The sequence below is a fragment of the Mastomys coucha genome, chromosome X, assembly GCF_008632895.1.
Source record: "Mastomys coucha isolate ucsf_1 chromosome X, UCSF_Mcou_1, whole genome shotgun sequence".
In the NCBI taxonomy this organism is placed as follows: Eukaryota; Metazoa; Chordata; class Mammalia; order Rodentia; family Muridae; genus Mastomys; species Mastomys coucha.
This window is the reverse complement of record NC_045030.1, coordinates 10,352,997-10,365,149: the sequence shown is the minus strand read 5'-3', so window position 1 is coordinate 10,365,149 and position 12,153 is coordinate 10,352,997. Positions and strand designations below refer to the sequence as shown.

At 36.1% G+C, this 12,153-nt stretch overlaps 1 protein-coding gene across 1 annotated transcript in view; it reads right to left on the bottom strand.

Moving 5' to 3' along the window:
- Positions 1 to 1,201: 1,201 nt before the first annotated feature.
- Maoa (monoamine oxidase A) overlaps positions 1,202 to 12,153 on the bottom strand; it is a 64,568-nt gene continuing 53,616 nt past the window's right edge. Inside the window, exons 10-15 of the mRNA XM_031342997.1 lie at positions 10,056 to 10,109; positions 6,790 to 6,847; positions 5,383 to 5,480; positions 3,624 to 3,735; positions 2,710 to 2,772; positions 1,202 to 2,514 (exon numbers count right to left, since the gene is read on the bottom strand). Coding sequence (XP_031198857.1) covers positions 2,371 to 2,514; positions 2,710 to 2,772; positions 3,624 to 3,735; positions 5,383 to 5,480; positions 6,790 to 6,847; positions 10,056 to 10,109 — 529 coding nt within the window. The 3' untranslated portion in view covers positions 1,202 to 2,370. The remainder of the gene's footprint in view (positions 2,515 to 2,709; positions 2,773 to 3,623; positions 3,736 to 5,382; positions 5,481 to 6,789; positions 6,848 to 10,055; positions 10,110 to 12,153) is intronic.

The following is a 12,153-nucleotide window of genomic DNA, read 5'->3' as shown; positions in this document are numbered from 1 at the left end:
CTGAAGCTCCCTTCTCTGTGATAACTCCAGCCTGTGTCAAGTTGGCACACAAAACTAGCCAGTACAGGGAGGACATATGAACAGGAAGTGTTGCTGGGGCTGTCACTAAAGAGGGCTTTTGCCATATTTTATGATTTGTTGTTGTTTGATCTTCTTTTACCCACTCCTAGTAATTTTACTTAATAGTTGCTGGTATTGTGATTCCTTCCTCAGAGGATGAGAGGCATCCAAAAACAATTTGGCATTCAGGTGGTAAAAACTGGATTAAAAAAAAATCAGGAACCTGAGAACAATTTAGTCATGTCAAGCAAACCTTTAGCAGCATCTTTAATTGGCCTGCAGTTATCAAAAGGAAATTATACCTTTCAGAAGGACACAACCCCTAGGTCATCTAGTCTTTACTTCTCTATAAGGTATCATGCTTGCTATTCACTTTTAGCTGATTATTAACGACAATTATTTGGGCTTTTAAATTTAATTTTATTTTTTACTTTTTCACTTTACATTCCACTCACTGCCCACCTCTTTGTCACCCCCTCCCACAATCCTTTCCCCATTCCCCCTTCTCCTCTGAGCATATGAGAGTCCCTCTGGGTATCCCCAGTGCTGGCCCTTCAAGTCTCTGTGAGGCTAGGCATTTCCTCTACCACTGAGGCCAGTTGTAAGCATATATTTTTCCCTTTGATTTTTGTTAGTAATGTGTAGGTTGGGTTCTCCTTTAAGTCATTTTCAGGGTTCCTTTAAACTTGTTTTTTCCTTTATAAAAATAATGCAGAAATAAAACCTTCTCTTTAATAGGCACATGTTCATAGAGATAGTACCACTCTACTCAAAGTTCAAGTCCACAATGGCTTAGACTTGACAAACTCATTTTCTGTGCTCTGCACAACTAGATTGTCCTGCACAACTAAATACCATCCTGCATACTGGATTCCCAGCTGTCGGGAAGACAGGCTGATGCCAATTTCTCATTAGGACTTGAGAATCGCAGTTGTAGATTCTGATTACGAATTGTTCCTGGACCTGTCTTGTCTGTAATCACACTCCCAGTCAACCTTTATAACATAAAGATCAAACCCAGTGTTAAGAAGTTAGAGTCTCATTATCAAGTGCTTTTCAAAAGTTCACCCTCTGTAGACTTCTGGCAAGGAAAAGCCATTTGAAACTTTTGATAAACTATTAGCCAAATCAGAGAAGCTTATCTGAATGAAGGGTGGCATCACATTTTATTAAGAACAACAACAAAATTCAGTACCACACAGACAATATCTTACTTCAGTGGCAAATCATATACATATGCATATGCCCATATGTAGCTCTAGCGCCAACTTTATTTAGACATGGGACATTAGGTACCAAGTTCGGAACCATCAAACAAAACATAGTTCACAGCCCTCAGTAAAGTTTAATTTTCTTCAGTGTAATATGAGACCATATTTAACAGCTACAGCAAAAAGATGTACTTTTTAAAAACCAATTCTCATCCTAACTATGGAGAAAGACCAACTGGGCTTCAGATCTAGAAAGGGGATTATCAATCTCTTGACATGACTTGTTTCTCTATTTCAAGGAAAATAACAATGTTAACTTTGTGGCAAACAGCCTCACATATAATGTTTCTCAACTCCCATTATATGTCTAAACACATCTGACTGGAAATCATTTTAATATCCAAACTGTAGCTTAATAGGGTTGATATCATTAGGATAGATTAATTGGTTTCCTAAGAAGCAGAGGGTGGGGGGTAAACTGCAAACTCAGGAGATTTTCAATATTCAACAATTCAATGTTAACAATCTGAATATTTTTAGATCTCTTGCCAATCCAGGCCTTTAAGTCATTTCAAGTCAAACTGGAGCAGATTAGTGCTGAGAGTTCTCTACACTTAAATACGAATTGAGGCAACCCCTTATGGACTGGATATATCTATGACGTCACTGAATCTTTTAAGTTAGTTAAAATGCTTTTGAATTGTAAGACAGAGCGGGGTAAGAAATCTAGATCTTTGCTCTTAGAATGGGCAAAACTTTAAAGACCATTAGCTATTTTGCATTAAAGGTGAAAGAAAAAAAAACAGAACCCAGAAATTATTCCTCATAAGCACTTTACTTTTTGAAATTAAGCACTCAACATTTTATTCTATCAACCAACACAAATTAGTCTAACAAACAGGATTAAACTTGTTCTTATGGAAATTAGCTAGGTGATTCTTTGGACTGTTACCACTTTACAAAAACTAAAATTAAACTGCTGAGGATTAAATCAAGTGCACTTAAATGGCCTAAATCACAAGCTGTAATTCATCCACACTTTCCTTTACATGCTCATTGTGCTAAGGATGACAAAGCAGGAGGCCTGAGGGCGAAAACTTCAGGATTGGGGCTGTTTAAACTTGTACAATACAAAGCAGAGAAGAGCCACAGAAGTGGAAAAACCAGTGATCTTGAGCAGACCAGGCACGGAAGGCAGGTTCCTCTCTAAGAAGGTGTGGGTAATTTCAAGGGCTGGAACATCCTAAATAGATGAACATAGATCATTAATAGAAATTCTTGCTATAGCTAGAAGAAACAAAGCCTCTCTGTAGTAGTATGCATTTCTATTCCAAGACAGTTGCATCATCTATATATAGTAAAAGCAGAGGCTGAATGAAGGGCAGTGCAATTTTTATGTGCTGTAGTCAATCTATAGAGATAGAGTAGCCAAACTTACCTTGGACTCAGGCTCTTGAACCCATATATCCTTTTTGGCAACTTTTCCTAGAGCATTCAAGACCTGAAAGAAAAGTGATACAGCATTATACTGTGACATTATATACTTTTGACAGATTCAAAATCATATTAAACACTGATGAACCCACAGGTGGGTGGCAAAGAAATGCATACATAGACTATCAGTGTCAAGAAATAGATTCATGAATAGATAAAGAAAATTTGTTATTCACATACAATGGAACACTATTCAGCTTTAAATAAGAATGAAATCCTTCATGTGACAACATGGATGAGTTTAGAGGACCACACAACCATAAATGAAATCTGCCATGCCCAGAAAAACATATAATACATGCTATCCATTATATGCAGAAGGCAAATAAGTGAATCGTGTAAGAGTAGAGAAAACAACAGAGGGTACCAGAAGCTAACAAAGGTACCAGGGAGTAAGGCTACTGGGACTGGATAGTAAATACCAAAATATAATTCACTGGGAGGAATAAATTCTAACATTCTATAGCAATATAGGGTCACTAAAGATAATCACAATTTACTATGTAATTCCAAAGAGCTAGAAGAAAGGATTTGAATATTTCAAATATCTGATGTGAAGGAGATGCTAATTATCTTGATTTGATCAATGTATACTACACACAGGCATCAAAATATTTGTGTACTCCACATATGTGCACAACTGTGCCAATGAAATAGCCCAAATATCTTTCTGTATATCCATAAAAAGATAAAATAAAGAACCAGAAAGATCAGACGACAAAAATGTTTCCACAAGGCTGGAGCTCACTGGAATAACCTATGCCTCTCATGCATAATGCTTTCAGTTTAATTTCCAGTACTGCTGCCCATGATGAAATTACAACTGAAAAAGGAGTACACCTTAGTTTCCTTCCTTACTTCTCTAGCTGCTCGTTCTCCAGCTTCAACTGCTCCCTCCATGTAGCCACTCCACTGCGTTGCTGTCTCTGTGCCTGCAAAGTAAATCCTGCCTACTGGCTGGCGAATCACCCTTCAAGGAAAAAAAAGAGGTCACATGGTTACATGGGAAGGTGCTGAGGGGAAACTATCCAATCACTCCCTACCTTCATTTACTCCACAAAAGGAAGGGAAACTAATCAAGGAGGAAATGCCAGTGTTTTTCATTCCAAAGTAAAATGCAGTTCTTTGTTTCCTGGACACAAGAATCTGGATACAAGGATCTGAACCTGGGAGAAGCAGACTGTTTATTCATCACTATAGAGGATGCTGACCTACTTTTAGCCAGCTAGTCAGCCTGTGAGAACATCAATTCAACTCCTTAGTAACATCTCACAGTTATATTCTTTATTTGTAGTCCATTTTATTCATTCTATTGCCTTCTATTCAAGATAATACACATCCACAGATTTGAGCCATGAAGCATTTTTTTTGGACATCAAAAGAGATTGTAATGGCAAGGGGGAAGAAACAGTCACTGCCATTTCTGGCAGAAGAGACACTCCAGGAAGTCTATGAGTAAGTAGTCCTGAAATAATATAATCTGTAATTTTTTCTGAACATTTGTGGGGACTAGCTAAGGGTGAGCAAATAGGTTCTTTCTATACGATAATCCTGATACAGGACCAAAGAAGGGATAGACTCAATGGGTAACTCTTTATCCCAACCTTCTTGGTGTTATCTTTGCCACTCCTCTGGCTCCCCTAAACTATATATCTCAGCCAAAAGCCTTCATCTCAACCCACTAGCATTCCTTTTTCCAATTCAAGAATCTTGTGCCTCATTTCCCATTGATTCTATTTATATCATCTAGACTTGTACTGACACTCTAGAACTAGATCTGTTGGTCAGTCTTGTTATTACTAATAATAGATGTTTAATTCTATTAAGGAAGAAAAAGGTAAACAACAAACTCTTGAAAGTACAGGTAAACAAGTGCTGCTTCTTTCTCTATGGACAGATATAACCCGATGCTAACATTCTAGATTTTGTCCTCTAGAAACTTGATGAAGGTGTGATGTGACTAGATAATACATTATTTGCTGAAAAAGTCACCTCTCCCTAACTATAGTAACTATATACAGATGGGAAGAATTATGAAAAATTGTGAATGCCTGGTAGAATGCTATCATTTTAGGCTTCTTCCTGTGTTCTATCTCTTGAAACTGAGCAAATGGGATCCTATATCCTATGCCTGTAAAGCAAAAAAATAATGTATGTGAAACAAGGTGTTTCTAAGTAGAGGTAGACTCCCAGGCCATGTAGATCTCATCTCCTAGTACCTCAGCTGTAGACACCGAGAATTCTTCCCTCTGAAGAGAAATATCTGATGCTCCTCTGTTGACAAGACATATGTACTGGACACATGCATTCAGTGTCCTTCTGTATATACTAGTAGCCCTGTGAAACTAAATGTTGAGGAAAGCTCAAAAGACTTCCCAATAGACAATGTAGTTGTCTTCATCTCACAAATGCTGCTGACAATTGCAATCTTACCAAGGACACTGATACCACTCTTAGTATTGACACCCACTTTCCTGAGGATATCTGAGTTACAGGCTGACTATTTTTCTGGGGATTGCAATGAATAACACTGCCTGTTTCCACAGTTCTTATTCAATGTAGATTGTCTGAATGTGTGCCAGCCCTGGATTGAGTTGGTGCAGTGATTAGGCAGTACCTTCCATACTGGGTCATGATACCAGGAGGGAAGTAGGCTGTGTAGCAGCCCCCGGAGTACTGCTCCTCACACCAGTTCTTCTCTTCATAATGGACTGGCTGTAGTTTAATGGGAAGAAAATTCCAAAAGAAAATAAAATGGAACTGTTACCTGCTAACAGTAAAGGCTCATATATATTTTATTAACAAAAACTTTATATTTAAAGCATAAAGTGGGGGTAGAACTCGGTAGTATGCATGTGCCAGGCTCTGAGTCTGAGCCCCAGTACAACGAAAATAAATAAGAAATGGAAGAAAGGAAGGGAAAAAAGGAGGAGTGAGAGGGAAGAAATCAGTCTGGAGATGAAGCTGTGTAGTATAGCACTTTCCTAGCATGTCCAGGGTCCCCAAGTTTGATCCCCAATATTGCATGGAAAAAAAAGAGTACACTGTATACTAAAGACACTGATTTTTTCAACCTCTTTCTTAAGGGAGTCAAGAAATGTCCCAATACTTGGAAGAGAGGATACTCTCATTCGTACAGATTCTAAAGATTAGAACTAAGTCTTGGGAAACCCTACTAAAAATCAGGTTTTGGAAAGGTTTTCCCCAAGACTCTGGAATGTGTAAGACAATGGACTGTTTTTCAGTTTACACAGGAATTACACAAGGGTAGGGTTGGGGGAACAAGAAGAGAAGCACAAAGCATATTTTCAGAATACCTTCCTTAAACTGGAAAAGTACATAATAAAAATATTCCTTAAACGAAACAATTAAGATGAAAGTGGTCCCTGGTGAACATGAGAGTTTTCCAAGACTTCCCTACCACATTATAAATGTTTATTATTTACACAGTTCAAACAATAATCCACAGAAAATGTCCTCAGCTATTGGGTGGGCTCTTCAGAAACATTTGCTCTCACTGCCTTCATCAGCAGTGTAAAAACCCTGGCAGTACCAAATGAGACATGAATTGAGTCTCCTTGTGGGAAAATAAACTAGTATGCCTTTGACCTGGGCAAAGATTAGGTCTGGTGTGTCAAATATATATCATGGTGCCTTCAGCAATGCATGATGACATACCTGGGGTTTTGTTTTATAGCAATTACTTGATAATTTCAAAAGCATGGGATCTCTGTTCTGCAGACCAATCTCAGTGATCCATGACATAATGATTGTGGCTCTAAGTCTCTTACCTCAGTTGAATGCCTATTGTCTAGTGAGCACTTAAAAAGCCCAAAGTAATACCATATCACAAGTTCCATGTACTGAACACTAGGTTTTAATGACTTTGGATGCTAAAAGTAATCCTCTAAATAAGCACACCCCTTTCTAATCTCCGCTTAAGACTTCCATGAAACCAGAACTTGCTTTAATTTACCAATTTAAGACAACAGAAGAAAGCCTGTTAGAGACTGAGAGGTCTTACATATAAAGCTTCTTGTGATCCTAGAACTTTGGCATACAGCTCACAGATTTTCCTCTTCCTACAAAGTAGAATAAAAACATGTTAAAGAAGTCATAATTGATGGACATATAATAAAGGCATTCCGTTCTAGGGTACTTAGTAGTGACTTCTCTAAAGAAAAATGAAATTTAATGGCCTTCTATAATTATAAAGTAATAGTCAATCTCTGGACTCACCTTATATGGTTTAGTGGATTTCTGTATGCTGATTAACATTATATGCCTCAACACAGTAATTTGATGAGGAATCAACAGATTTTCCTTTTAAAATAGACAAGGTCTCATTATGTATAGCTTAGAACTGCTATGAAGATGAGAGTGGTTTCACACTAATGATTTCCTTGCCTCAGTCTCCTGAGCACTGGGATTATTATAAGTATATTTTACCATGCCTGGCTAATCTCTTCTTGAAAGAAGATACAGGTTAAATACAACTATTCCTGGTGAAAAATTTAAATTACTCATCTTCTAAATTAATGGGCCTATCTCAATCATTGAATACATACTATTTACATTTACTCTTTGTGGTTTCTCTGTAGATTAAATATGTGAAAATGTCTCTGAAATATTTGTTAAAGGCTAATCAGCAATCAAAACAATTTTTATGAAAATGAGGTAAAAGATATAATTCAAATCCATTAAACAAGCATTAAGACCAGATGAGACAAATTGTTATAAGTATACACATGAGAATGTACATGTAGGTGCAACAATCAAGCTCAGTAGTAATAAAAAATAAAAATATAAGTTTATATCACCAATTTCACCAGAAAATATTTTAAAAACATAAGTCCATTTTCTCTAAATAGTGTAGAAGAAAATGTAAGCTTATCACTCTTGCTATTGTCATTCATACACTATTGCTATAACTCTTAGAACTATCACATAAATACAAAAAGTTAAGTCAAGAAGAGGTGAGATTATAAATGTTACCTACTGTTGTGCAAGGTTTTAAAGGAGACAACTGTCACTCATGAATGCTGTTGCATAATATAAAGTGGATATGTTAATTCTAGAACAGTTCGAAAAGGCTTAATTAAAAGCTCTAACATACATGAAGAAGTCTCAAGACTACTGCTTACTTGCTTTCTCTGTCTAATCTAAATTCTCCATTTAAAAGATGAAGCCAAAGCTCAGTGACCTGCAGATTCCTTCACTACCATTTAAGTAATGGGAAGGTAAACTTTTACTATTTTGAGCATTTTGTCTATAGTAGATGCTCAATATGTGTTGAGTCAAATTTTATGCTCAGTCCAATATGGCATTTTCTCTTTTGTGCCACAAAAAGATGGCAGGTTATTGCATTATAAAAGATTCTAAGCAGTAATTCAGTCATCTGTTGTCAATTAAGAATATAGCCAAGACAAGTAAGACTATTTCTGGAGTGGCTGGTTCTGTGTCAACTTGACCCAAGCTAGAATTATCAGAGAGGAAAGAGCCTTCCTCAGCTGCTGAAATGCCTCCATGAGATTCAGCTGTAAGGCATTTTCTCAATTAGTGATCAATGGGGAAGGACCCAGCCCATGGTGGGTGGTGCCACTCTTGGGCTGGTGGTCCAAGGTTCTCTAAGAAAGCAAGCTGAGCAAGCAATGAGGAGCAAGCCAGTAAGCAGCACTACTTCATGGCCTCGGCATCAGTTCCTGCCTCCAGGGTCTTATCATATTTGAGTTCCTGTCCTGGCTTCCTTTGATGATGAATAGTGTTATGGAGTGTATGTAGGCCAAATAAACCTTTTCTCCCCAGTTGCTTTTTGGTCATGGTGTCTTGTCATAGGAATAAATACTCTAAGATAAATGCCAATCAGTATTCTAAAATGCTCAATGTATTTAACTTATTTTCTGAAGATATAATAAAAACCTTTACTAAAGTAGAGCTAAACTTAAAAATTAACATTCATTGTAGTTTCATTTTATTTATAACTAATAAAAACATTAATAAAATATGTGATTTACTGCATTTCATATTATTAGATGAGTCAAAGACAAATTTTCACAAGTAAGCCAGAAAACTATCTTTCCATTCCCTTTGCCTCATTAAAATTAAAACTTTTAGAAGATATATAGAAGGCAATGATGCTATACTAAAAAAATTTAAAATGTTTTTGTATGAGTAACAGGGATTGAACACTGCACTTCACACATGCAAAACATGTGCTTTACCACTGAGATACAGTTCTCACTCAGAGCAATGAATTTAGATTACTTTGGTTCAAAAATTAAAAGAATATACTTAAAATTATAGCCAAATGGGGTACTATGCAAATCACCTTGTAGCTGTATCTCTTTTATACATATAACATATAAATCTGTCTATTCATCATAATCACCTGAGCAGGTGGTCAAAAGTATAAATCCTCAGTCTCTACTTCAGACCTATTGAATCATATTCTATAAGCCTCAAGAAAACAGACTTTCCCAATACCTTTTGGGAGAGTTAGACACAGTCAGTTTTGAAAACCACTCGTCTTTTCACCGATATTTTCAGTAAAGGTTTTATCTTACAAGAACTTTAGGGTTCAGCCAGTGTGTAGAATCATAATCAAATGTCCACCTCCAGTCTGCTATTTATTTTATTATTAATAGAAAGGAAAGGCAGAAAATCCAAAAGAAAATGTCAGATTTGGTGTGGTATAATGAAAAAAGAAAAGAAGCATGTATTATCTGCTACTCTTGACTTTGTCACATGTCAGAGGCTATGATTTGAATGGTAAGATACTTGCTATACAGTCCTGATGAATTCAATTCCTGAAACCCATTTCAAGGTAGAAGAAAACTGATGACACAAAATTGTTCTCCATTCTCCTTTCATTTGTTATGATGTGCATGATCACACACACACACACAAACACACACAACCCCAAGTTTTTTTCCTTACTAGAACTTTATTACCACAGTGATCAGATTAGTGAAGTAAGTATTCAGAGGCAGAAGTGTAGGGTGCTTAAGAAAAGTGAGTAAGCCCCAAGGGCTCTATATAGCTAAGTATTCTAGGAAAACCCTACCTCTTAACTACATAAAATAAACACAAATATGTAAAATTAAATTAATATATGTACATAGACATTGACTTGACCAAGAAGAATATCACAAAATATTTTTTAAAATTAGTTTTTAAGGATAAAAATATTTGTAAAATGTTGTGCTTTGCTTGATGATATTCTACTATTATTGATGCAACAAACAGAATGTATAGGTAACGATTATTGATTTTCAGGTATAAATTGTTTACCTTATGTCTTTATGAAGTTTAGCAAGTCGATCAGCTTTCCGGGCAAGTATGAAACTGGAAAAGGAAGCCACATTTGAATGGTCAGTTATAGTTATGCTAAAGAATTGTACATTACCACCTATTCAGCATTAATGAACTCTCCCAGTCCTTCTCTTTTCCGAGGGCAAATGTTATTCTATCTTTGGTTCTCTCTGCTTCTAAAACGCTGTAGCCTGTGAGCTCCTAAGTAACAGATAACCAACATCTTCATCAATACTTTACTTCTAAATATTAATGCCATATTTGATATTATAGAAAATTAAATGTTGTTCATATTAAGACTGTATTAGATGACTATACTGGCAATGACACTCAATAAAAGCTAGACAAGTATTAATACATGCCTGTCATGGATACCACTGTACTTCTCTCACTTTCTAACAAATGCACTTTAGAACCAGTAATTGGTACCCTATCTCAAAGATAAAACCTTTTCTGGGCAATTATACTCAGCAGCAGATCCCTCTGTCAATATCCTGCCTCTCCTAAGAGGCAACTGACACTCAGGGATTGAGGTGCCCATTCCCTTGTCTCAGTTTCACTATCAAGGACTATTCAGCTTCCAGACTTCCATGGGCTGACTGAGTGCTGACATAAAAGTCTCCATCTGGTTCCTCCCACACAGGCAGTAATCCCCAAATTTCGCCCCAATAAACGTCTTGTACTCATGTTTCTATCTCTAACTCAGCTTTCTTGGGAACTAATTAAATACTGTCCTCCAATTAAGAAATTAAGTAAAATTCAACTATAATCTATCAGCTCCCTTTAGTCAAATAGATTCTGTTTATTATATCAATAATACTAACTGCACTTATACTTTAAAGAATTGAATTCTGAGATGAAATCCATACTTATACTATTAATAAAAACAGAAATCTTATAAAAATTCAAGGGATGGGTAAGGACATAACTCAATAGTAAAGCACTTGATTAGTATTATGTAGAAAGCTCTAGATTTATTCTCCAGTACCCACTTCTAATCCAAATGAACTAAAATGTGATGAAACTCCTTCCTCATTAAAATGGTTAAAATTATATTTATTTTATTCTAGAGAGATCAGACAGATCAAGGCTGAAAGGGGGTATTTCTTTTTCTCTTCAGCCCTGAATTGAAGTGTTCCTCAATTATTACCAGAAACTCCTTTATGACTGCTATTAGAGAATGTTTTGAGAAGCAAACATGCAAAGTATGTTAACACAGGGTGGAGTGTCACAGGCAGTTGCATATTATTTAAGGGACCAGCAGGAAGGGTGCAGGAGGACAGCAGGAGGGGTGCTAGAGGATGGGATGAACAATGGAAGAAGAGAATTTGCAAAAATGAAGTATGGATGAAGGTCTACAATAAAATCCATCATTTGTGTCTTAATATTTAAACTTGAATAAATTAGAAACTGAAATTTAAACTATTTAACCTTATGGGATAAAATCATAATTTTGCTTGAGTCAGCACTTTCAACGATAAATCAAAATTCATTGTTTTGGTTAATTTTAGGTTAATGCAAAGATCTATAAGTTTATACTTCCATAATATTTTTAAAAAATTACCCAGAGATAATAAAAAATAAAATCATTAGTCAGCTGATTATGTATGGCTTTGACTTCAAATTTCTGTCAAATCTCAAGTTAGGAATATAATAATCACTTAAACTGTAGACAAATATTGTTCAATTTTATTTAGCCATTTACTGAGGAAATCAAATATGCTGCGGTTGTATTGGAAGTATTTACTAGTTCTAATGTATAGTTTCTAAACGCAATGGCTATTATAAATACAGTGCTGGATAATTATCACCTCTGGTTTTAAGGCTTTTAGAGTCAAATGCAAAGAATAGAGTGGAGGTGATATATCTTCAAGGGTTTCATTATCAAGAACAAAGCACAAAGTCTGATGTAGTGGTATAAACCTGCAATCCTAGCATTTAGGTGATGAAAGCAACAGGATCAGGAGTTAAAAGCTAGTCTCATCTATTTAGCACATTGAACTCCAGTCTCGCTACATGAGAACCTGCCTCAAGATGAAAGAAAGAGAGTGAGAAAGAGAGGGGGGAGAGAGAGAGA